Consider the following 27,910-nt stretch of genomic DNA (forward strand, 5'->3'; position numbering starts at 1 on the left):
AAAGCACGTATACATTTTTGGGGGACACCCTGTATTATCATTTCAATGTCACTAGTGTAAAGCACTTATTATTGAGATATTTTAAAAAATTTTATACTAAGTCTTTAACTCTTATAGCACATCTGGTTTCAGACCAGCAACAGTTCAAGTGCTTAATAGCTACATGTGGTTAATGTCCACCATCTGAGTGGCTTAGCTGTGTATACTTATATATTGTTTTGATTTTTTTACAGTAAGTGTATGCTCTCATCTGACTCACATGACTTGTTTTTCTAAGTAGACCTTTTAAGAGTTGTGATGCTTTCTTAAAGGTGACTTTTAATCTCACCTTTTCATCTTTCTGTGCCACTTTTCTATGAAAAAGAAAGTTGGATGGCACACTCGTTTCACTTGAAATCAGTAGTCATGGATTTTCATCTCAGTGAACACACATTAAGTCCATATTGGAATTAAATAAAGTGATGCAATTTGAAAGAATGAATGAAGATAGCTTTTAATAGAATTTAAATTGTGATTCACAGACTTTTTCATTACTCTGATGTATGTATTACTCCTTTTCTCCCAAAGCTGTGGCAGCCTTTTGAATATTTCTGTTGTTTCTGTAGTTGTAAACAAAAAACATACTAAAGAAATGTGAAACTTAACAGTTGCCTGGGGTATAAAGTAACAAGGTTTATTTTTTTGGTGAATAAATAAATTATATATTTGCCTTTCAGAGTGATTTGCTTGAATGTTATATATAGATCTGCATCTGTCCTTTGAGATACTTTACAGTCAGTTTTTTTTAAAACAAGCATTACTTCCAGACACCTAATCTGTCATTTATATTTGGCTTTCAAGAACATATATATTATGTGGAAATTTTACAGTTTGCCACAGATTGTAATTTTTTTTCAGTAAAAGTACGTTAGCATTTCCATTTTATATTGTTACTGTTTATAGTAATTTTATTAAAGATTCCAAATACTTGAAGATTAAAAGGAAAATCAAGACAGCCTAAATAAAGAAGGACTCTAAATGAACATAAGGTTTACTTTTTAGGGAGATGTTCTAAAATTAGATTGCACTGATAGTTGCACAACTCTATAAATATTAAAAATCATTGAGATGTACACTTAAAATGGCTGAATTTTATGATATGTAAATTATATCTCAATAAAGCTTTTTTTAAAGAAATAGCTTTCAGGGGTGCTATTAAGAATTTTTATAACCATGTCTGTAGTTTGAAATAATTTCATGCATAGTAACAAATGTATTTTGTAGAATCTGATTGTTTACAGAGGTATTTGGAAATGTTGCTTGATTTTAGATCTTCCTTCCATTTAATGTTCAGATTGTCTTGCCTTCTCCTGGATAATATTTCCTGAAAAGGCTCCCTAACATTATCCCCTGTGGAAATCCATTGCATCACCTATAAAACAGGGTTAATAACTAAATGTAATAAAGATTAAATGAGATATTATATTTTTTAAAAAATTGTAATATCTGGATGTAGCTCCTGAATTGTACATTAACCTGTACATTGAGTACCTACTCATGGCTTTTATAGTCTACTAGAGGCCCGGCGCACAAAATTCGTGCATGGGTATGGTCCCTAGGCCTGGCCTGTGATCAGGGCCATCTTCCCCAGCTGCCTGCAACCAGCCCCGCGCCCCCCACCCTTACCCCCACCCCCCGCCACCCACCCCTGGTTCCCTGTTTGCCATTGGGTGATTGGTGCCTGATGGCTGGGGAAAGGGACCAAGAGGTCAGCTGTTCCCACCTGCTCTCCGGCCCCGCCCCACTGCAGGTGGCCATCAGGCAATCTGAGCCTGCCACCTGAGGAAAGGGACAAAGAGGTGGTCATTGTGCATCATAGTAACTGGTCCAGCGGTCATTCTGCCATTAGAGTCAATTTGCATATTACTCTTTTATTATATAGGATAGGGGCCTCGTGCACGGGTGGGGTCCAGCTGGCCTGCCCTGAAGGGGACTGGCTGGGGCGAGGGGCCGTAGGTTTGCAGGCAGGCTCCGCCCCCGATCAGGGTGGGGGTCCCCACTGGGGGCGGGGCCGGCCTGGGCAAGGGGCCACGGGCGGTTTGCAGGCCGGCCATGCTCCCGGCTTTGTCAGGAAGGACGTCCGGAATGACGTCCAGAAGACATCCAGTTTAATTAGCATATTACCCTTTTATTAGTATAGATTATTAGTATAGATGATTTAAACATGGTGGGGAACCACTCTACTTTTACACATAAAAAGACCTGGTGAAATACTTGGAGGAACATTTAGGATTTGTTCTCATGTTTCTAGTTACGTAGGTTTACTAGATAGAAGTATAAGCAATCCTCTATAATAAAAGCGTAATATGCAAATTGACTGAACAGTGGAACAACCGGTTGGCGGGGGGCGGGGTGGCAGACAGGTGATGCCAGGCCAGCCAAGGCACGTATCAGCAGGCAGAGGGAGGGGACGGTGATGGGGGGGATGCGGCAGCAACCAGCAGTGATGGAAGGGCAATGACAGGGGGAGAAGGAGGGGGGTGGGACAGGGACGGCCACTGGCTGGCCAACGCTGTCCCCTGTTCAGCCCGCCTGGTCACCTCCTGCAGAGGGAAGCCACCGATGGTGGCAGCAGGGGGTGGGGCCAGCCAGTGCCGCCCCCTGATTGGCCTGTCCAGTTGCCTTCCACAGAGGGAGGCCAGACTGCGGCTTAGGCCTGCTCCCTGCCAGTCGGACATCCCCTGAGGGCTCCTGGACTGCAAGAGGGTGCAGGCCGGGCTGAGGGGCCTCTAGTCTCATATAAAACATACCACGAGAGAAACCAAGATGGCGGCATAGGTTAACTCCGGAGTTTGCTGCCTTGAACAACCACTTCAAAAATACAACTAAAAGATGGAACGGACATCATCCAGAACCACAGGAAGGCTGGCTGAGTGGAAGTTCTACAACTAGGAGGAAAGAAAATAGCATACCGACTCAGAGGAGGCGCAGTGCTGAAGTGAAATACTAAGGTGCGGAGTGCTAGCGGAGCGGGCTGGGGGCTGAGGGCGTGGTTGTTGTTTTCAATCGGGAGGGAGTTTCAGACTCTGAGCTCCAGATCTGGGCGAGTCTCTAGGGACCCAGACTCAAACGGGAGAAGCGGGACTGTCTGGCTTCGGTCGGAACTCGAAGGCAGCTTTCTCTCCGAGGTTTGCAGCGGTTGCTGGGACTCTGAGAGGCAGAGCCCCTGGGGTCGGAACTGAGAGCAGCCATAACTGCTCGCTCCGCCTGCCCTGTAGATCCCCGGGGACCCGCCCCACCCAAGCCCTGCACAGAGCCATTTGCCGGATAGCCTTAGGCAAATGCTAGATTAGCACCGCACTAGAGATCCAGCACAGAAGTTCTCCCACTGCAGACAGAGCTGACTCTCATAGCCAGTTAGCCTGGAGGTCAAATCACCCCCAGTATTGCCGACAACAATCAAGGCTTAACTACAACAAGACTGCGCACAAAGACCACAAGGGGGTGCACCAAGAAAGCATAAAAAATGCGGAGACAAAGAAACATGACAGAAATGGAGGGTATAGAGCTAAAAACTGCACTTTTAAGGTCTTTCAATAATTTTCTAGAAACTGCTGATAAATGTAGTGAGATCCTCAAGAAATCTAATGAGACCCTCAATGTTGTGATAAAGAACCAACTAGAAATTAAGTATACACTGACTGAAATAAAGAATATTATACAGTCTCCCAACAGCAGACCAGAGGAGCGCAAGAATCAAGGCAAAGATTTGAAATGCGAAGAAGCAAAAAACATCCAACCGGAAAAGCAAAATGAAAAAAGAATCCGAAAATACGAAGATAGTGTAAGGAGCCTCTGGGACAGCTTCAAGCGTACGAACATCAGAATTATAGGGGTGCCAGAAGATGAGAGAGAGCAAGATATTGAAAAACTATTTGAAGAAATAATGACAGAAAACTTCCCCTACCTGGTAAAAGAAATAGACTTACAGGTCCAAGAAGCGCAGAGAACCCCAAACAAAAGGAATCCAGAGAGGACCACACCAAGACACATCATAATTAAAATGCCAAGAGCAAAAGACAAAGAGAGAATCTTAAAAGCAGCAAGAGAAAGAAACCTAGTTACCTACAAGGGAATACCCATACGACTGTCAGCTGATTTCTCAACAGAAACTTCGAAGGCTAGAAGGGAGTGGCAAGAAATATTCAAAGTGATGAATAGCAAGAACCTACAACCAAGATTACTTTATCCAGCAAAGCTATCATTCAGAATTGAAGGTCAGATAAAGAGCTTCACAGATAAGGAAAAGCTAAAGGAGTTCATCACCACCAAACCAGTATTATATGAAATGCTAAAAGGTATCCTTTAAGAAGAGGAAGAAGAAGAAAAAGGTAAAGATACAAATTATGAACAACAAACATGCATCTATCAACAAGTGAATCTTAGAATCAAGTGAATAAATAATCTGATGTACAGAATGAACTGGTGATTATAATAGAATCAGGGACATAGAAAGGGAATGGACTGACTATTCTTGGGGGTGAATGGGGTGTGGGAGATGCGGGAAGAGACTGGACAAAAATCGTGCACCTATGGATGAGGACAGTGGGTGGGGAGTGAGGGCGGAGGGTGGGGCGGGAACTGGGAGTAGGGGAGTTATGGGGGGAAAAAAGAGGAACAAAGGTAATAATCTGAACAATAAAGATTTAATTAAAAACAAACAAACATATCACTGTATAGCTTATGCCCTGGCACTTTTTTCCTTAGGAGACATCTTTTCCCTGTTATGCTTCCCTTCCCTTCCCAGCCTTAAACATGGTCTAAATGAAGCCTGCCAAGGTTCTCTTTCCAGTGCATTGATGCCTCCTGGGATTAGTTGGAGAGGTCTTTGCAGAATTACGTTTCTCTCCTGCAGTGCTTCCTGTGCCCTATTTAACATACAGCCTTCAGTTTTCGCCTAACCCCTACTTGCTTTCTCAAGGAGAGAAAACTCAGATCTTATGAAGCCAATTCAGAACTTACAGAGCCTGGCAGTAGGCATAGGCCCAGCACTCAGCTTCAGGAATGTTTCAGATTGCTCTCATTTTAAGCCACCTTCAAGATTCACAGGTACAAATCTGCTTGTCTTCTTCATTTGCCATCATGCATCCTTCCTTTTATCCCTCCTAAAACCAAAGTATGTATGCCAACTCCAATTCACCAAACATTTTTAGCTTTCTCATAGTCTAACATAGCTCAGAAGCATTTTCTAGTGGACTCTCTGGGTTGTCACTGGGCTGTCATTTCTCACAGTCTGGTTGTGCCTGAAGCAGTTTTCATAGCTAAATGATGAACCTTCGAAGAAAAAGGTACGTAATGAAAATGGAAACACCAGCACGCTCTTTGGAACCATTTCTTTAATTCTCCACCTGCCATTACGTGGAGATGGCTCCTAATTATCAGAGGGGAGAGCTGAACTCCTGTACTGCAGCAGAAAGAATGAGCACTATGGGAGGGCGAGTAACAGACTACTCTCCAGTGGGGAGGGGGACAGATATTTTGGGAAACTTTGACACGGAATCGGATGTATTTGTATAACCTTTTCATGTGGAACTGTGTTGCAGTCAGAGAGGGGGTTTTGGTTTTCTTCATTAAAAGCTTATTAAATAAAGAAATAGGACAGTCGTTTTGCTTCGGTAGATGGGGGTCAGAGAGGAAGGTCTGATCTCCTCAGGATATTAATGTCTGCCTTCAGCGGGGGAAATGAGCCGTCACTTGAGTTAGAGGCAGCTTTATGTGCTCATTGCTAGGGATTCCCATATGTCCAGGGAGCAGCAACAGTAAAAAATGGCAGAGCTCGGTGGTGGAGTGCAGAGGGCTCTCATTGGAATTCATGTCAGGAAGCTCAGCTCAGTCTGCCCAGAGCAAGTCTGCTTAATGTTGATCAGCTGTCCATCTGATAAACCGAATTGATACGGGCATTCCCTCCAAGGGCTGCCCTGACAGTGACAGCCGCAGCACCCAGATATCTTGTTAGGCTTTTGGGTAGTCTCAAGTATATTTAACCCCTTTTGTGATACCCAAACCAAAAAGTAATTTTAGAGACCTAGATAACAATGCCAGCTGGGCTTTCCCTTTTTTTCTCTGGCAGAAAACAGGCCAGCTTAAACTGTTTCCAGAAACCAGACGCTACTAGTTAGTTATCCTCCCTCATCATAACCAGGACCTAGTTACCCTGCAGGATCATTATGTGTTGACATCATCAAGTTTGTGTCTAGTTATTCAAAATAATGTTTCTGAAAATATTTTTACTACAGTAAGTTACCTGGCTTGGTAATGCTTTATTAGTTTCATGGGTATATTAGTTGATCACTAAGCAGAACTTTATGTTCATGTGTAAAAAGAACATGAATTACAAATTTTATTTGGTTGGCTAATTTCTGATAAGAATTATGGTGACTTCTTGCTGAGTCCAAACATCCTCTGCTTTCTCAAGGTTGACTACCAACATGAAGGTAGCTCACCTCTTTGTCAGCAGGTATGGAGGAAACTAATTATAGAATATATCAATACTGAGCTTTCTTTTAAAAAAACAAAAAAAACACAATAGTAACTATGTGAGGAGATAAATATGTTAATTATCTTTACTATAGTAATCATTTCACTATGCGTTCATCAAAACTGCATTTTATATACCTTAAATATATAATTTTATTTTAAAAATATAAAAAATACTGAGCTTTAATTTTTGGAAATAAATCAAGAGAGATAAGTCTTTGTATTAAGTCATTTTAAAATTCTATTTCTACAAAACTACCAGTACCAAATTACAGTACTAAATATGGGAGAAATTATTTTATTATTATTTTTTTTAGTTTTTTACTGAATCACTTCTTAAGAATTTTTGTCTTTTTTTTCCCTTCACTTCCAGATCTTGTGTTTTCATAGCATGGCAAAACTCTAACATAGAGCCAAGTATCTGATCTCTTTGAACTTAGAATTTCAGATCAGCTTTCCTAAAAAAAAGACACAGAGCCCGCAGCACTTTCGATGATTGCCTAGTGCAGTGGTCGGCAAACTGCGGCTCGCGAGCCACATGTGGCTCTTTGGCCCCTTGAGTGTGGCTCTTCCACAAAAATACCGACTTCTGCGCATGGGCCACGAAGTTTCAATCGCACTGTACGTGCGCGCCCGCACATGGTATTTTGTGGAAGAGCCACACTCAAGGGGCCAAAGAGCCACATGTGGCTTGCGAGCTACAGTTTGCCAACCACTGGCCTAGTGCATATGGTCAGAGCTGGAAGTAAGGCCTGGTCATTCTTTTCAGCCCCGGGACCTGTGACTCCATCTCTGTTTGGGGGTCACCATTACTACAGCCTACAGCTTTGGCATTTTGCTTTTAATGGTTGAGATTTTTGGTTTCACTCACCTGTTTTTAAAATCAGAATTCTCATTTCCAAATACAGGAATGAAACAAGATTAGTTTTGAATGCTGTGATCATGGCAAACCCCAAATTCAAAGTTCCATTTTCACTTCGGTTATCAACATGAATAAATGGCAAAACAGGAAAATTGTTATGTTTCTGTAATTATTGTAATGAATTGAATGAATTTCTTAGAATGTTGGATCTGGCCTACTTATAAAAACTTAATATTTAACACATAATTAGTTAAAGTTTATCACCATATAAGATTCTTTTACCTGGCATTAAGAGCATATTCTTTTCCTTTTTATTCTTATTCATATGCCTTGGTATTTTTTAATGTTGGTATTTTTGAAGTATATCCTAAAAACTCTTTTGCTCTTATCGGCTTCTTCCCCTCCCCCTCATTCTTTGTCCTTGTGGAGCTTTCTTCTATGGGGTTGTGAAGAGAAAAATAAAACACAAAACAGCTAGTGGCAATAAGTACTGTGGATGGAAAAAGCAGGAAGCAGGGACTGGGAGTGCTGGCAAGGATGGGAGGGTTGCAGTTGTAAATGGAGTAGTCAGAGAAGGGCTCACTGAGCAAGTGAACTTTGAAGGGATCTGAAGGAAGCAAGGACTAAGCCTTGCAGGTATGTAGGGAAGATGAGGCCAGATAGGGGAAAGGGCACGGGCTCTGAGGCAAGAGCAGGCTTGGCATGTTCCTTAGCTACCACAGAAGCTAATGTAGCTAGAGAAGAGTGATCCGAGAGGGAAGAGAGTAGCAAATGAAGTCAGAGAGGTAAGGGGTAGAGGAGCTGGTCAGATTGCACTTGACCTTGGAGTCCATTGTAGAGACTTTGGCTTTTACCCTGAGTGAGATGGGGAGCCACTAGAGGGTTTTCAGCGGGGAGCTAAGTGATGGGCTTAATGGTTTTTTCAACTTCCTGCTTGCCTCATTTCTGATCTTTTCCATTTTTGTAAAGCTAATGGACTAAAAATATTATCTCATTATTATTATTATACTATTTTTCCAAATTATTTGTGAGGTTGAGCATCATTTTATGTGGGTTTTGGCCATTATTTCTAGAATTACCTCTTCATATTATTTCCCATTTTGCTTTTGGGCTGTTTATTTTTTTCTTATCAATTTCTTATCCAATTTGGACAAGCTCCACACATTTTTAATATAATCTTCTGCTTATTGTATGTGTTTCAAATACTTTTCAAGTCTGTATTTGCTTTGATCTTTTTTATAGTTTATATAAACATTTTTGTATATTGTAACTACTCGAATTTATTCTTTTTATATAGCTTCCTGACTTTCTATTTTATTTTGCAAGGCTTCCTCACCCCAAGGTCATAAGAGTATTTTCCTAAATTTTTTTAAAAATAACGGTATTTTATATTCGTCAAGATGAGCCACAGAGCTGTCGTTTCAAATAGGGTTTTAGTATTGTATTGCTTTGTTTTCTTTTTTACCTTTTGACTTAAATTTGGACTTTTGTTTTTTTCACATTTAGATCTTTATTCCAAAAAATATTTTTTTCTGTGGAGTAAGGTAGGGGTCAAATTTTATTATTATTTTCCTTAATTGATAGCCAGTTGCCCCAACATCTTTTGTAAGAATAATCTGTCTTTTCCTTAACAATTTGAAATGTTACCTTTACCATAAGTAATTTATTTTCCATATATATTTAGATCTCTTTCTGGATTTTATTCCACTAATCTATTAGTTTGTTCTTGTGATAGTACAATAGTTTTTAAAATTGCAGTAGCTTCATAATAAGTTTTAAAATCTAGAATGTTAGTCCTTTTATTTTCCAGAATTTTCCTTGTAATTTTCAAATTTATCCTTTCTACATGAACATAAAAATCAGTTTTACAATTTCAAAAATCTTTAAAGATTCAAATAAAATTATGTTTTAAAAATGTCTCTTGCCTAGATGGTGTGGCTCAGTGGTTGAGTATCAACCTATGAGCCAGGAGATCATGGTTCGATTCCCTGTCAGGGCACGTGCCTGGGTTGCGGGCTCGATCCCCAGTGTGGGGCATGCAGTAGGCAGCCATCAATGATTCTCTCTCATCATTCTATCTCTCTCCCTCTCCCTTCCACTCTGTAATCAATAAAAATATATATTTTTTAAAAATAACTCTTACCACCCTGGCCCATGTGATTCAGTTGTTGAGTGTTGTCCCATGCACCAAAGTGTTCTAGGTTCAATTCCCAGGGCACCTGCCCAGGTTGCAGCTTGATCCCTGGAAGGGGGTGTGCAGGAGGCTGCTGATCGATGTTTCCCTCTCACATTGGTGTTTCTCTCTCTCTCTCTCTCTCTCTCCCCCCTCCCCCTTCCTTTCTCTCTCTAAAAAATCATTTAAAAAATCTTTTCTTTAAATGACTCCTATCTACCATTTTAATGCTTTCAGAGACACCCTGAATTTTGTGCATTTTGTGTTTGGGATTCTTATTAGTTTTCTGTTGGTATGCAAAGAGCCTGGGCTTTAAAAAATGGAGATCTCTGGGCTTGAATCCAGCTTTATAGCTTACTAGCTGTGTGAACTTGAGCAAGTTAGTTGGCCAGCCCAGCTCCCTTCTGTGCAGTAGAGATAATAATGCTTACCTCAGACAGCTGTTGTGAGTTTTACATTATTTTTTTTATTAATCAGTTGATTGAGTTGTTAAGCTTGCAAAATTATTTTGTATAAAATGTTCAGAATACAGTAATTCATTGGCTCAAAGTAATTAATTTAGATAGTGAAAGCCATAAACCAGTTAGGCATTTTAAAAGATTGGATATCTGAAATATTTGCTGATGAAATAGCATGATATCTGACATTTGCTTCAAACTAATCTGGAAGGATAGTGAAAGGTGTAGCTGAAACAAGATTATGATCCACAGAGGTATTTTATGCTATATTTTCACTTTGGAATGTTTTAAAATACCCAAATTATAAAGGGTTTTTTTAAAGAATACATCTTTTAAAACTGTTTAAAATGACAAAGTATAAACATTTATTTGTAAGTGGAATATTATGTTTTTGTTATGTTATTCTCTGTACTTTTTTGTAGTTTGTTAAACCTCTAAAAAGAAGGAAAACAAGGAGGAATGGAGGAAGAAAAGAAAAAAAAAGCTGAATATAAAGAATAAAAAAGACAACTCCATTGTATTTAATCTTCCTTGCCTGTGTATTGAAACACAGTTGACACTCCTACTAGTTTAACACCAGCTTAAAGACATGAAACATTTAAAGTGATTTCAAGTTAATATAAGGAACAATTTCTAATAATTAAAACTATTCATCTGCAGACCTGATTCCTATGTAGTTTACCACTCATCCTGGAAGGAGTTAATTGAGGTTAATTGACTTTTGGGGTCACTTCCATCTCTGATTTCTATAAATCTGACTTTTTAGTTTATCTCACTCTTTTCTTTGTGAAACTAAGAATGATAACAATCCCTTATACCTTTATACTATAGATTTCCAACTTTTTTTATCTCATGGTACACATAAACTAATTACTAAAATTCTGTGGCACACCAAAATAATATATTTTTGCCCATCTGACCAAAAGAATAGGTACAATAGTAGCCATCATTCACATCAGATGACTACTATTGTGTTGGCTGTTGTCATTTTTTTATTTGACAATCTAAGGGAAAAGAGGTCAGTGCCCCTGACTAAATAGTCAGGTATTGCATGTTTTAAAATTCTTGTGACACACTAGTGTGCTGTGGCACATCAGTTGAAAATCGCTTCTTTACACAACAAATATTATAGGCAGCCAAGAAGTAGGATAGTATAATTTAGAGTGTAGTAAGGGAGAGAAGTGGCAGGAAGATAGATGGCTACAGAAGTAATTACAATATAGTACAATAAATGAGCTATGTTCAGAGGCTTTCAAGCACAGAAGGAGTTAATCTGGCAAAGAGAGGGAAGACTTCACAGAAGTGACACATGAGCTGATTCTTAAAAATACTGTAAACAAATATAGGTTTATCATTCACCCTATAGCAGCAAAAGTTGCACAGCACATCCACACAATGAACCTCTGTAAAGATGAATGTTAAATAGAACAAGAAGATTCTCTATTTGTAAAAAATGTGGAACTTCTCTATTTGTAAATACTATGTGGAACTATCTCCAAGAGATTATATTGGGTGAATAAAACCAGAGTACAGCAATACAAACATAAAATGTCTTCACCATTTTTGTGATACTTTAATGACTATCAAGAATTTACTTGGCTGCCCGTAACAGGACTCGAACAAACAGTAGCTTAAAGGAGTGCAATGTCTAATTAACTCAGATAACAAAATGTCTAGAGATGGGCACACCCAAGCTGACTTGAAGCCATCAAGGACCCAGGCTTCTCCTTTCCTCTTGCTCACTATTCTTCACTGGGAGCCCTCTCTAGGATCCTTAGGTCTCTGCTGTGCCTCCAGGCAGTTGGGCCCTATTCCCGACAGGAGGGGGTAAGCCCAAAATGCCAAAGGTGCACATCAACTGAATCCTGACACCAGGAACTCAGTAGATTTCTCAGAAACTTTACCTAGTGAACTTCTACCTACATTCACTGGCCAGACTGTGCTACATGATCACTTCTAGCCTCAGGGGATCTTGGGGACACGAATGTTTTTAAGTGAGTACATTGTCACTCCAAATATATTAAAAGGTGTGTTAGTAGTGAGGAAGGAAAGGGTGAGTGGGTAACTAGCAGTGTCTGCCATCATTCTTTCTAAAGCTTAGAATGCTAAAGAACTTTGGAGAAATGTTGGAAGAAAATGGATCAAAACAGATGAAGTTGTTTAACATACAATGGAAAGAAAGTAATTTGGTGAAAATTCTTGTGAAAACATCAATTAATCCTCTGGGTTATGTGCGATGTGGTAATTACTTCCTTACTTACTCTGATTACTTAGCCTAAGTGGTATTCATTTGTGACTCTTTTCCAATCAAGAGTTAGCATAAAAATACCCAAGAGTGATAAAATATACGTGCATAAAATGGCATGAAGACCTTTATATAAGATAAATTTTAAAATCTAGTACATTGCAAGTTTATTAGATTGCTTTGGTGGTTAAAATAGGAATAAGAAGATAATGAGAAGAAAATACTCCCAGCTTTCATACTGCTTCTCTGCTGCACACAAAATTAGACTCTTGCACAATGTGATCTGAGTTGTTTATTGGATGCCAAAATCCTAGAAGTTAAGAGCACAGTACTAGATAGTAATTACAGGACAGATTTCAAGATAACCAATCATTTTATTTCTATTTCCTATAGACCAATAATAGCAATAATTTGGTCTTTTTTTAAACTATTAACTGCCAGCCCCGGTAATATTTTTAATCCCTCAAATCTTCTAATTTTATAACTAAATATTAAATTTTAGACCTGAAATCCCTGAATCTTCGAACTGGAAGGGACTGTTTCTTCAGTTCCCCTCTTTTTATTGGTAAGACTATGGATCTGAGAGTTTAAGGAATTTCCCCACAGTCTAGTGTTATAGGCAGAGTTAGAACTGTTATCTATAATCCTGATCAACCTAAATCCCTTCATTTGGTTCTGATCAAATGATTTGGAAACGATTTGATTACTTTGCCCAGTTATTATGAACAAAAGAGTCAAGTTTGCTCACACTGTACTTTCTCCTAGCAAAATTGTCTTCTGTAGTGCTTGGAACTTAAGGATAAAAATTGGACATACTTGTGGTGGTCATATACTAGTGTTGGTAAAACGGTAACTTTGCCCCCCCCCCTTTACTATTTCTCAGGTAAATACATATTTTAAATTACCATTGGTCACTATGACATGGTGACTCTGAGTTCCAGCCTTGTCCTTTATAAACAGAATGTCCTCGACCAATTATTTAACCTCTCCAGAACTGCTGTCATTAGAATCACAAGTAGATAATATAAATGAAAGTTATTTGTAATGATGGATACTCTACAAATGATGGGTTTTTCAATTTCATTGCCACCATTGTTTTTGTTGTTTTTGACCATGTGGCATTTAAAGATTGCTATTTAATGAATGCTGTTTTATGATTACAGATGTCTTTATTAAAAGCTCACAATAATTGATTTCCATCCTTAGGGTAATTCAAAACAACTGCAATTTCTTGCTTGCCTGGTTATTTTATAAGCTGAACTATGTGAAAGATTTATCCAGTGCTTAACCATTTTTGAGTTTTATACTTGCCCATAATCTCATTCAATTTTTGTGATATGTAGTAATATGGATTTTTATTGTGAATGGGTTTGCAAACTAGAAAACATTTGCAGGGTACTAATAAAATAAATTTTTATTCCTTTCTTGTAGTTGTTTTTTAAAGGATAATTTTAAATGTTAGTTCCTTTTTAAAAAATATTTTTGTTAATTCTCAGTAGTCCTATAAATCTCCATCTTGGTGATTTGAGGGGATGGGGAGGGCATGTAATGAGATTTAAACCTAAACCATTAATTTATTCTTCTTTTGTACTTAGGATTAAATAAGATAATACATAAAAGTGCTTGGCCTAATGTCTGGCACAGATTACAGTCCCACTTATATTGGCGTTCTGTTCGATACTGGTAAGGATTCTTAGAAATCCTAAAATTGCAGATATGGGAAAGTTAGAGAACAAAGTAAACAACTGTGAAGGGTCACCCTCCACTGGCCAGCTTCTCTGGGAGCCCTGTGACTCTTGGGATCTTGGGAACTGGTTGGGTAAAGAGTAGGGAATATTACAGAGAAGGTAGGTATCAAGATCTGCTTGTATATAGATCCCAAACTAATCAGTGGAAGAGCCTTCATGAAAGTCTTTTGCAAGGGTACTTACTCAGAGTTGTACCGAACCAGCAGCTATAGGTGCCACACTTCTGTCTTTAGCTTTACAGTGTTTCCTTCAGCCAAAAACGAACCAAGTTGGCTCTGAGTTCAAAGCATTCAGCAAACAACAGCAAAGCACAGCCACCAGAAATTCGTACCTGATTTCCATGGTATATAGCAGTGGTTCTCAACCTTCTGGCCCTTTAAATACAGTTCCTCATGTTGTGACCCAACCATAAAATTATTTTCGTTGCTACTTCGTAACTGTAATGTTGCTACTGTTATGAATCGTAATGTAAATATCTGATATGCAGGATGGTCTTAGGCGACCCCTGTGAAAGGGTCGTTCCACGGCCAAAGGGGTCGCGACCCACAGGTTGAGAACCACTGGTATATAGGGTAATGCTGTATTAGCTAGTGGAGCCACTATATGGACATATACAGCAATACAGATTGGAATACAATGGAACCAGCCCCCTCTTGGCAGAGTTACGCCAAAGGAATGAAGAGATCAGTAATCACCCAGCTGATATATTGTGGTTTCAAAACCACTTCATAATTGATGTCATGTAAAAGCACTGTGTACCCATTAGAATATGGCATGATTGAAGAAATAGAGTGCATTTGAAACCTTCAAAACAAAAAAGCAACAAATTTCAAAATGCTAAGTTAAATAAGTCATACAGAGAAAGATAAATGCTGTATGTTCTCACTTATATGTGGAATCTAAAATCAAAACAACAGCCCGCTGGTGTTGCTCAGTGGTTGAGTGACAGCTCTATTCCTATTCAGGGCACATGACCGGGTTGTGGTCTCAATCCCCAGTAGGAGGTGTGCAGGAGGCAGCCAATCAATGATTCTCTCTCATCATTGATATTTCTATCTCTCCCTCTCCCTTCCTCTCTGAAATCAATAAAAATATATTTAAGTAAATAAATGAATGAAACAAAAAACCTGAACTCATAGATACAGAGAACAGATTTGTGGTTATCAAAAGCAAAAGAAGAGGTAGGTAAAGTGGGTGTAGGTGGTCAAAAGGTACAAACTCCCAGTTATAAAATAAATAAGTCATGGGAATAAGTAATGTACTATATAGCATGGTGACTATCGTTAATAATGCTGCATTATATATTTAAAAGTTGCTAAGAGAGTAGATTTTAAAAGTTCTCATTACAAGAAAAATGTAAGTATGTGTGGTGATGGATGTTAGCTAGACTTACTGGGGTGATCATTTTACAGTATATATAAATGTTGAATCATTATGCTGTACACCTGAAACGAATCTGTTATATGTAATTTATATCTCAATTTAAAACTTCATTAAAAAGAAACAACCTAAAAAAAACCTAATCTGTAAATATTTTATTGTTGAAAACTGTAGTCTGGCATTAGTGATAAGAGTGTTCTTGACACTCAGACAAGTCTTACCTTTATGTTTTAGTCAAAGAAGTTTGGCAGAGATCACAGAACTTATCCATACTGCTCTCCTTGTACATCGTGGAATAGTAAATTTAAGTGAATTGCAATCTTCTGATGGGCCACTGAAAGACATGCATTTTGGAAATAAAATTGCTATCTTGAGTGGAGACTTTCTTCTAGCAAATGCCTGCAATGGACTAGCTCTGCTACAGAACACCAAGGTAAAACTGGGCAGGGTTTGCTTGTGTCTGAATGGCCTTTAGATGCCTCTTGGTTGACTGCAGAAGCCACAGAGGTCTGTGCACCCTGCCGCCCCAGCTCCCCATATGTAGATACTCAGTAAAGTTGTGATGATGATGATGATGGTGGTGGTGGCAGTATCAACACCAGATAAAACTGGTAAATGCTAGGAAATTAATTTCTATTTTTTTCTGATTACAAATAAAATTATTTGTTAATTATGTGATAGTGTTAAAAATTTCAATTCAGCCCTAGCTGGTTTGGCTCAGTGGATAGAGTGTCAGCCTACAGACAGAAGGGTCCCAGGTTCAATTCCAGTCAAGGGCACATGCCTGGGTTGCTGGCTCGATCCCCAGTAGGGGGTGTCAGGAGGCAGCTGATCAATGATTCCCTCACATTGTTGATGTTTCTATCTATCTCTCCCTCTCCCTTCCTCTTTGAAATCAATAAAAATATATTTAAATTTTTTTTCAATTTAAAGAAGTTATAAATTACCTATAATCTCACTATACAGAGATAATCATTGTTAGTTAATATTTTGGTATATTTTCTCTGTCATTTTTGTTTATTCATACTTTTATATATGTGGGCTTTTAGTAATATAGATGAAAATGTGCATGTATTAGCGTTTTTTTAATCCTGCCTATTTTTCCCCCGCTTCACATTATGATGTAGGCATTTTCACTTATTAACTTTTTCATAAACTTTTTAATGTTTTCAGTTATTTACTAGTAGATGTAATATTTATTTATCAGATTCCTCATTTTTGGACATTTAAACTGCTTCTAATATTTTACTATCATAAATAGATCTTCAATAAACATCTTTCCACATCAACTTTTCTCATTCCAGATTATTTCTTTAAGATAAATACCTAGAAGTAATTCAAAGGGTTTAAACATTTTTAGTATTCTTGTTGTTGTTGTTAATCCTCACCCGAGGATATTTTTCCATAGATTTTCAGAGAGAGTGGAAGGGAGGGGGAGTGACTGAGAGAAACTCGATAGCTGTGTGAGAGACACATCGATTGGTTGCCTCCTACATGACCAGGGCTGCGGATTGAGCCTGCAACCGAGGTATGTGCCCTTGGCCAGAATCGAACCTGGGACTCTTCAGTCCTCAGACCAATGCTCTATCCACTGAGCAAAACCAGCTATAGCTTAGTATTCTTGATACACATTACCAAGCTGCTTTCTAGAAAAATGTACAGGTATTTCTTCTATATCAGTTAGGATTACATGGGACTATAAAATAACAGTGGCTAAAACAAGATAGCTTATTTGTTCTCATGTTAAAGCATCCACGAGTAGGTAGTCCAGGGTTGGCATCATGCTCTACAAAGTCAGGAACCGAGGCTTCTTCTTACGGCTCTGCCATCCTTATCTTACTACTTAATGTCTCAAGATAGTTGCCGTTGTGTCCTCACTCCAGTTAGTAGGAAGGAGGAGAAGGAAGGGTAAATCTCCTTCCCTTGAAGGTCATATAAGTATACACCCTGGTTTTACTAAGGTCAGTCTCAGTTAAGTCTGCTGTCCTAGAATCCCATCTGACTTAGTATTTGTCCTGGATTTTTTATTTTTTAACAGAGAGTGATTGCTTATAGTTATATTAGAAAAAGCCAGCATGGGTTTTATAGATCTCCGCCTTATACTTCCAACGTCTGCCTCAGTTTTTGTCTAGTGTAGGCTAAAGAGTATTGATAACCATAACAGTGAGCAGAGGTTTTTCTCCCAGGATCGTGTCTCACGACACCGAAGAATGTGCTCCCTCTCCCTCTCCCTCTCCTCTCCCTCTCCCTCTCCCTCTCCCTCTCCCTCTCCCTCTCCCTCTCCCTCTCCCTCTCCTCTCCCTCTCCCTCTCCCTCTCCCTCTCCCTCTCCCTCTCCCTCTCCCTCTCCTCTCCTCTCCCTCTCCCTCTCCCTCTCCCTCTCCCTCTCCCTCTCCCTCTCCCTCTCCCTCTCCCTCTCCCTCTCCCTCTCCCTCTCCCTCTCCCTCTCCCTCTCCCTCTCCCTCTCCCTCTCCCTCTCCCTCTCCTCTCCCTCTCCCTCTCCCTCTCCCTCTCCCTCTCCCTCTCCCTCTCCCTCTCCCTCTCCCTCTCCTCTCCCTCTCCCTCTCCTCTCCTCTCCCTCTCCCTCTCCCTCTCCCTCTCCCTCTCCCTCTCCCTCTCCCTCTCCCTCTCCCTCTCCCTCTCCCTCTCCCTCTCCCTCTCCCTCTCCCTCTCCCTCTCTCTCTCCCTCTCCCTCTCCCTCCCTCTCCCTCTCCCTCTCCCTCTCCCTCTCCCTCTCCCTCTCCCTCTCCCTCTCCCTCTCCCTCTCCTCTCCCTCTCCCTCTCCCTCTCCCTCTCCCTCTCCCTCTCCCTCTCCCTCTCCCTCTCCCTCTCCCTCTCCCTCTCCCTCTCCCTCTCCTCTCCTCTCCCTCTCCCTCTCCCTCTCCCTCTCCCTCTCCCTCTCCCTCTCCCTCTCCCTCTCCCTCTCCCTCTCCCTCTCCCTCTCCCTCTCCCTCTCCCTCTCCCTCTCCCTCTCCCTCTCCCTCTCCCTCTCCCTCCCTCTCCCTCTCCCTCTCCCTCTCCCTCAAAGATTTAAGCAAAAGTGTGAAAAATTTATTACCGGCAGATTTAGACTCCCTGGATGGGGAGGGGGGCCCAATAATGGGCTGCCCAGTGAAGCCTTGTATCTAAGGGTATGTATTTGCTACAAGCCTCCTGTGTATCTACCTGTGTCACCACCTGATGGATTCCCTCATTGTTCTCGCCCAGCAATGGACCTGAACTTTCCCTGTTTCTATGTGTTCTTTCTCTGTTCCTATGCTGAACTTTCTCTGTTTCTCTGCATTAGTACACCTTGTTACAGGCCCTCCCTTGTTTTCCCATGCCTCCCACTTTGAGTCCAGAAATATTTTTTTTTAAATATATTTTATTGATTTTTTACAGAGAGGAAGGGAGAGAGATAGTCAGAAACATCGATGAGAGAGAAACACCGATCAGCTGCCTTCTGCACATCTCCTACTGGGAATGTGCCCGCAACCCAGGTACATGCCCTTGACCGGAATCGAACCCGGGACCCTTCAGTCCGCAGGCCGACGCTCTATCCACTGAGCCAAACCGGCTTCGGCCAGAAATATTTTATTATCTCTGCTTGATTGCTTTCTGTGGTTAGGCTTACTCAAACTGCCATGTCTGCCCCTGCCTGTGTTCCACCTGCCTTTTTCCCACTGGACCCCTGCCCTGTCTGCCTGCGTTTCAAGCTAACTTCTCTCAATATATGAAACCCATGTACCACAGATAGTTCTGTTAAGGTATAATATTAAATCTGAAAGGTAATAGCAATAACTCATCTCTTTTCCAACCCTTTCAGACACTTCCAGTCAAGGGCAGAATGCAAGGCAATTATTGATAGTAAATATATAGGGACAGTTAAATCCTTTGTCTCAGATTATTTGACACTGCTGCCCCACTGGCCACTTGGTGTATCATCCAGTGTACTGTGGCACATGCATGGTCTTCAGGAGTCACAAAGCCATCAGGTACCAGTCCAAAAACTCAATAGGAAACAAAGTAAGATAGAGGTTTGCTACCTATGAAATATGTATAGGAAATCAAGGCTGTATAGAGTGAGTAGAGAGTAGATTGAGCATGCTTGCTTGTATAATATAAAGCTATAATTGTTCTATTGTTTGGCAACACTTTGTTTTTGCAGTAAACCTTTGGCAGCAATAAGCTCAAAAAATAAAAGTATGTGGGGTTTTTTAAAACCACTGGATTTTTGTTTCTCGAGAAAGTTGATAAGGAATGTGTAACTTGCACAGAATGTTGACATTTACTATCCACTGTGGTGGCCATAGCGGTATCACTGAACACATGAAAACAAGAGTCAAATCTTCTGAAAAAGTGTCAGGATCTACTTCCAAAATTAGTGGTTACTTTAAGGAGAATTCTGAAAATGATGATTTAATACATGCAGCTGTAGAAGATGTATATGCATACCACTCTGTGAAGCCTAACTTTGATAACTGTCTATTCTTCTAAATTAATTTCACTCACTTTCAACTCTAAGGTATTTTTTATGCACATAGGTAAAGGTATGCAATAGCTTCATTTTTTTTTAAGCTTCATTGGCAGAAGAACTTTGCAAATAGTTAAATAATTCTTGTTTTAATTGAGTGTCATCAGGTACTTCAAGTAATTAAATTATTTTAATTAGTTCTAAAAATATGTGGGTTTTTTTCATCCATTCATGAAATCAAGGTAAAGCTTTTGGAAGTATATTCTATCAAAGTAAGGCCATTATGAGTAAAAATGGAAATTCAGTTTAAAACTTCAACATGGAAGATGAACGTATTAGTTTTATGAAAGTACAAATTTTGTTGAAGTGCACACAGTGTTGTGGTAATAACAATGTTCTTACTACATTCAGAAACCTTTGCAGTACTTGAAACTGGTTGTGGAATACCCATAATTCATAATGGCACCCAAACAAGGGTTAGCATTCTCCAAATTGAAATAAAAGCTATTGTTAAACAAATTTGCAAACATCCTTATAGTCAGAGTCTCTGGACTACAAGATTTGTGGGATGTCACTGATGTTGAGTACAAAAATATGCTCCCCACAGCAGCATGCGTCTTCTCTCTTTGTTGATTCATCATCAGTCAGATTTCAGAAATCTTTATATCCAACAATAGTATTGAACTTTATTATAAACTAGGGGCCCGGTGCATGAATTCGTGCATGGGTGGGGTCCAGCTGGCCTGCCCCGGTGGGGGCCAATTGGGCTAGGCCAGCGGGGGGGGGGGGGGGGGGGGAGGGCGCGCAGGAGGTCGGCCAGCCCCGACCCCGATCCGGAGGCGGGGGGTGCTGATTGCAAGCCAGGCCAGCCAGGGAGAGGGGCCACGGGAGGTTGTGGGAGGCCGATCGGGGTCCCAGTTGGGCCAGTTGGCTGCTGCAGCGCGTGACATAGTGACCAGTTCGTTCCATCATTCTGGTCACTTGGCTTTTATATATACAGATGAGTTGTTAAGATTTTGGTGACATTTTATTCAAAATAAATTGGAAATATTCTTTTGAGTTCAAGAAATGGAACACCAAATTAGTGAATTACAATTAATGAAAAAGCTTCCATTGGGATTTTTCCCTACAAAAGCAAGAAAGAAACTGAACAAAATAAATAGTAAGAACTCAAATGCTACACAAGATTAAACTATGCAGTTCTATAATTGTGATTTGGAGTATCTTACATTGCAGGGAAAATCTTTTGGTGGAGCTTCTATTTTGAATAAATTATACCTTACACAAGAATGAAATTAAATTGATACAGCCCAGAGTTTGCAGCATCTAATTTTGGCAAAACATTTAAATGAACCATGAGAGACTATTTGACAGGTTTTGTCTAATAAAAATATTTGTCAAAGAAAGGTACTGTTAAAGAAGCAAAAAGATAGTAGCTTGAAAATATTTGAGCTGGAATAGTTACACTTTTCAATATGAAAAAAAATTAGAATTGAGTATCTCCTCCATTTACAAATTAGCTCTGAGCTTACCAGGTAACTCAGAACCTGTAGAAGAGCATTTTCTCAATTAAAAATATTGTGGTCTATCAATCAGAATCAATTGAAGGTATCAATTTCAAATTAATTAATCATTAAGTGCAACTATGAAGAATATTGCTGGAAGTTTTCTTTTAAAATACCACATTGTAAAAAATACATTTTTTCAGAAAGATGCCAGTGACACAATAATAGAGAAAGATATGACTAAGAAATGAATAAAGTGTGTGAATGTGTACCAAGAATAATTATTTTAATGGCTATTTTTTATATTCAGATCATCAATACCAAGTTCTTTTTTATTGTGTTTTTATGTATATGAATATATTTACTTCTTTTGAAATTTTATTTTTGCAAATAGTGTTTGAATGAAACTAGTTAACAGTTCAGTATAATAAAATTAATTATTAGTTAAAAAATATACATTTCAAAAAGTATAAAATTTTAATTATTTACCACACTCTTGAAATAGAAACTATTGTTGTAAAAATGTTCTAGTTTGAATGCTATATTATATAATGTCATCAACTTTAAAGACATTTCTGAAAAGATATTCGAGATCCTTCTGCTTACATCTTATTGGCCAGAATTTAATGATATGGCCACACCTAGTTCTGTGGGAGGCTAGGAAATGTAAACTTCATTGTGAGTAGCCATTTGTCCAGCCAAAAATCTGCAAGGTAAAGAGAAAATAGATAATGGGAGACAAGTAGCTTTCTGTTCTACCTTCCCATCACACTTTTGGCTAACACATATTTTTTCACCAGACAGACCTGCGGGGTTTTAGGGAGAAAATAGAACAGTACCTGTAATACATAGTATATATTTACATGAAAAGGCAATTAACGTAAGAAATTAATCACCATATAAATGGAATAATAGATCATCTCAAATCTCCCTCCAGAGGTTTATTACCATTTTGGCATTCCTTTTCTTTTTATTCACTCTCAAATTGCTCTATTTTCTATGTGTATAGTCTACTTTGATTGTCCTCACTATATTCTCTCCTTTACTGAAATTTATCTGTTAGCAGAAGGTTGAGTGAATTGTTGTCCCTAGTCTGCATTGTCCATCTTCCCTCCTTACCATCCATACGTGCTGTGGTGAAGTTTGAGTCTTGGAGGAAGAGGTCCCAGAAAGTGCAGGTCTGGTATAGTTTCTGGGTGCCTTGAACTGCACTTGAATAGCTCAAGCCACAAACACTGGCCACTCACAGATCCAGGGGTGGGCAAACTTTTTGACTCGAGGGCCTCAATGGGTTCTTAAACTGGATCGGAGGGCCGGAACAAAAGCATGGATGGAGTGTTTGTGTGAACTAATATAAATTCAAAGTAAACATCATTACATAAAAGGGTACGGTCTTTTTTTTTTTTTTTAGTTTTATTCATTTCAAACTGGCCGGATCCGGCCCGCGGGCCGTAGTTTGCCCACGGCTGGATTAGACCCACATACCTAAGAGGAAGAGATGTTCTGAACAGAGTAAGTAGGTTCACATTTTAGTAATTAGTCTTCAGCCTGGCCCCTGCCTTAAAGAAATCAAGGCTTACTTTAAGCTATGCTGACAAAATATTATATAAGGTTAAGATGGTGGTATTAAGTATAAATATAGTCATGCTATAGTGACACAAACAAGTATTCACTTGCTTTAACCACTTCACTTTATGGGAATAACATTTAATGTATTCTTTTTCCTTAGCTGGCTGGTATCATTCACACATCATTCTTTCAGCGTGGTTCAAGTTCAGAGAAAATGGAGACTTTACTCCCATCAAAATCAAATCAGATTCACAGCCTGTGAAATCCACTCTCGGTGTTTTGCATTCAGATGCATTGCTATAAAATGTTCCAGAATCTAAGACCTCCACCATCTGCTCCATTAGGCACTGGATTTCAGTAGCACTACTTGATTTACAAAAAAACACAACAACAAAAACCAGAAACTTATATATGCAAGTAACAGTTCAGCCTGAAGCTTCTCATTGAAATAAAAAGACCAGGCATTTCCTTCCCCTTCAGTGAGCTCTATATCTTCATGGTCTCTGCACAGGTTTACACTTTTAGATTTACATTTTATCAACCTTTGTCTGGTGAGGAATTCTTTTCCTTTTTAGGCCATGATATTTTTTAAATTTGATAGTTGTGTGTTGACTTGAAGTTTTTATTCTATGCAACTCTCCTGTTCATCTAAACCATGGATCTTTTGCACCTTTTTCTCCAAAAAGACATTGAAGGCTCTGTAAGGTCAATTTCAAAAAAAGCTTCCCTCGCTCACTTTTTGTGAAAGACCTTGCATACCATGTCCCAGGAGAAGTACAGAGGTCTGTAATTGATCTCCTACAACTCTAGGCTTTTAGTAGCCTTCTTTTCATCATGATTTCCAAATCATTTGATCAGTATTTTAAATTGAGGATATTGTAAGGTGTAACTAAAATGCTTAGAAGTCAAGATTTTTCTTTGATAAAGCAAATCTCCCATATTTAAAACCAGTTCCTTTCATTTAAATACTTGGCAGTATTCCCATCAGAATATATTTTTAAGAAAAGTGAAGTTATATCTCAAACGAGGACTGATTTTATTAAATGAGTTCCCAGAAGCTTAGTTGATTGACTATAATACTAACCATTAATAGGGTTTTTGGACGGGAAGGGAGTAGGTAGCTATAAATATTTCTTTGGAGCAATATTAAGTTTTCTTAAGTTCTCTACATATGGTTAATGTCTTGGTAAAGTTAGATTTCTATTTAATGATATTTTAATTTTTTTTATAAGGAAGAATAATTCTCAGCAATAGCAATGTGAATAGAGAGCACAGCAATGAGTGAGCAGGCAGAACTTAATATAAAATTTCTGTATTTATAGAATGTCACTGTTTCTTTCACAGTGACAGCCTGCTTTTTTTTTAAAGGATATATATTTAACTTAGTAATTAAAGTTTTCATAGTTATAGCAACTTTAATTTTTTATGACTTATACCAATTTTCCATTGGATTCTTGTCTGAATGCCTATATTATGTGTTTATCTCTGTACTTCTGGGATAGACCATTAGATGAAGGGTTCTACAGTCATAAGAAATTCAGAGCTTTTTTATAATTGCCAAGGGTAAAATTAGCAAAGTCAATTATTCTCCCTATGGCTATTCCCTGAAGATATTAGGAGTCTTCAAGATAATTGCCTTAGGTAACACTTAGATTTTTAAACATCTCTAAGTATAGAAATTGGTATATTAATCCTCTTGTAATTGTCTTCTTGCTATTATAACTGTAGTCACGTAAGTGTGAATTAACAAGATTTGGGATTCAAGAGTGAGTTTAAAAATTAATGCTTGGTTTTTCATTCATTTTCAATTATGGAACCTAAGGGCAACTTTCTATTTTAGTACTTTACTATATAAAGACCCTGGACTGAAAAACCTCAGAATGCCTCTTTTAAAGCCCTAAATTCCCGGATCATTGAAATAAGTTGCTCTATATTATGTTCCTGTAGAATATCACTGAACGCTGAAATGATGGGGGCATGCCAGAATCTAAAATTTAATTGTTTGAGCGTCAAGCTGTCAGTGAGACATGCTGAATAATTGGTGGGAAATCATGAAATGGAAAAGCACTATAATTTAGAAATCTGGCTGACCATTACTGGTTTTCCCTGGTTTCTGTGTTTATTTGTAGACTGGATTTGTATTTGAGGATTAAGCCACAGTGCAAATATGATTGTGGATTACTACTTGTCAGGTTTTTATTTTAAACACAGTGTTTTATTTTATGTATCCTATCTAATAAAGCGGGAATATGCTTTTTGACTCTCACACCGTCACAAAGATGGCAGTGCCCACAGCCAATAAGGAGGGAATATGCTAATTGACTTCCATGCCCTCAAAGGTGGCAGTGCCCACAGCCACAAGATGGCTGCGCCCAGTCCCTTTAGCCCCCCAGCCACCCAGGGCGGGTCCAAGGTGCAGGCAAGCCTCAGATGGCAGCTGCCCAGCTGCCCAGGGCCGCCCGAGGCTCAGGTAACCAGGGCCGGCCGAGGCTTACGCTGCCGGCAGTGGCAGCAGCAGAGGTGTGATGGGGCGTCACCTTCCCCTGATCGCCGGGTCGCCTCCCGCCCCTGAGGGCTCTCGGACTGTGAGAGGGTGCAGGCCGGGCTGAGGGTCCCCCCCCCCACCCTCCGCTCCAGTGCATGAATTTTTATGCATCAGGCCTCTAGTATAGTGATAACCCTAGTATTTAAATAATTGAATTCACAATGTTATTTTTCTTATATTTATAGTCATCTTCATTTAATGGACCTATCATTATACATCAGATGAGGGACTGTGAGTTAGCCTGAATCTTGTCTAAACACCTAGAACGTTATCATGTCACTCCTGAGGGCTATTGTACTAAGCATTAGTGATTTATATTTCAAAGTAACCAGTGGCACAGATGTACTTCATATATAGCTGATGTATTTCCATATGTTAACTTTATTTTCCTAAAGGCATAAATATGTTGTTTACAAGGAAGAATTTTGTTTGTATAAATATGCTCAATTTATACATATAAATCACCTCATTTTATACCATCTATATATTTTAATAAATAGCCTGCTATTGGTTATTTAATGTTGGTCTTATCTGTTATACTAATTTTATTTTTAAATTCATATTGAAAAGTGAAACCTAAAAACATGCTATGTCATATGAAATTTAAGTTTTTCTCTATCATAGTCATTTAAAATAGGCATTATTGTGATCTTGTGTATTTATAATCTTGTCAGCACTATTTTACTTGTGGAAATTATTGCATTAATATCTTTCAGCTATCCTAGTTTGACACCCATGATTAATGTTCTTTTCTACATATAACCCCCTCAAATGTAGGTTTTTATGACAAGAGTAAATGTGGTACAGAGGTTAAGTGGGTGTCATATATTGTAACAATAAAGGAAACCATCTTCATATAAATTAAATAGAAAAGTCAAAATGCTATCATAAAGTTACAATTTCAAAATCCCCAAATTAATTTTCCCACAGTTTTTTCTTATCAATTGCTTATGTAACCACATATTAAACTGACACTATGTGTTCTGAGCTTGCTTCCTTGATCTTTAAAGTAAAAGTGATAAGCGATTAATGTTTGAGACGTATAAGAAGACAAAATATTATCTTTTAAAATTTATCTCATTAAAACCTTAAACTTTGCCCTTTTGGTGCCATAAAACAACGAAACAAAGTACCTTTTGGCATAGGCAGGTCAAATGCCGTCATGTAAATGGATATGGATACTTCTCTGAGTGTCTGTGTCAAACATAGATAACAAGGAAGAAGAGCAAGAAAAGCATTTCTTCCATATGCCTGACATTCATAGAAGCTCTTTTTAAAAAAAAAGTCTGTGTTCAACAAAAATAAGTCCTCTGAAGATATTGGTGGCCCCACAGTTGGTCATGAGAGATAGAAATATATTGATTATAGCAATTTTATAGCACATTTAGCAACCTCAATTTTTCTAAATCCCTTTTTCTAGTTTCCAGAAACAAAATTAATTAAACCATTTTCCCCCCTTCATTTTCCTGACATAAATTCTATTTATCCAAAGCCAAAAGTCTGTTTTCCAGCTTGAGTTATTCAGTACTCTGCTTTTGCCTTTCTAATGATTTTACTCAAGGAATTTCCTGAGTTAGGAGTTTACAAAAGTACGGGGCAGATAAGCAGCTCGTTCCTTCCTTTGCATCCTTGGCAACCTTACCTCATGTCTTCTACACCCATCCTCTCTCCACCCAGTAGACTTATACACAGTGCCCTTCCTTTCTCTCTGACAGTTCACAACTCAGTTGATTTCGGTTCTTTTCCTCCAGTTTTTCATTCCTTCTGTTACCTTTTTTTTTTTTTTTCAGAAAAATCACCATCCATCTTTTGCCTTCTCCTTTCAAGAGGAAAAATAAGCCAAGAAACTTCATGTGGAGTTTTAAAACATCAGAGTAAAGCTTGTTATAATCTTGTGTTCAGAAAAAGGAAAACTATACAATTAGAAATGCAATAGGCATAAGATAGAACCAGTTTCTCTACCTTGATCCTCTTATTAAACCAAATTTACCTGTAACTATCAATATTTATTTTACAGCAGTTCCTGTTTGGTTTTGGTTTTTTATTTTGTTTAACTGCAGGTATTAGATAATTATGGTTTTCTATTCTATTTTTTATTGCAAGTATATAGTATTCCTAATGTACAGACTAACCAAGCTTTTGTGGGCTGTCCTGGGAACATAACCACCATTTATAACCTTGTATATTAGAGAAATGTGGTATGAGCACCAAACATCGTAAGCAAAATACAATTTAAGGGCATCCAAAAGGATCCATGTGACAACTTTTCATTAGTAGCCACATACTAGTATAGCTGAGTTGTATTGATATAATCTTGATTTTAGCATTTCCATCATTTTCTCAAATCCTCAGAGTTGTAAATCCTCAATAAAAACAAAAAAAAATCACTCTAAGCTAAAGTTGGCTTATGAGGCCTTAACCCAGGAGCAAATTTTATTTATTTAGCAATAGTGATTG

General features: G+C 38.8%; 1 protein-coding gene across 3 annotated transcripts in view; it reads left to right on the top strand.

Annotated features, from left to right (window-relative positions):
- The window catches only part of PDSS2 (decaprenyl diphosphate synthase subunit 2), a 245,723-nt gene that overhangs the window by 128,672 nt on the left and 89,141 nt on the right, over positions 1 to 27,910 (top strand). For all 3 annotated transcript variants that reach the window (XM_036317452.1, XM_036317453.1, XM_036317454.1), the window contains exon 3: positions 15,617 to 15,815. In XM_036317452.1, the coding sequence (XP_036173345.1) occupies positions 15,617 to 15,815 (199 nt within the window). The remainder of the gene's footprint in view (positions 1 to 15,616; positions 15,816 to 27,910) is intronic.

The sequence above is a fragment of the Myotis myotis genome, unplaced genomic scaffold (genome assembly GCF_014108235.1).
Source record: "Myotis myotis isolate mMyoMyo1 unplaced genomic scaffold, mMyoMyo1.p scaffold_m19_p_7, whole genome shotgun sequence".
Lineage (NCBI taxonomy): Eukaryota > Metazoa > Chordata > Mammalia > Chiroptera > Vespertilionidae > Myotis > Myotis myotis.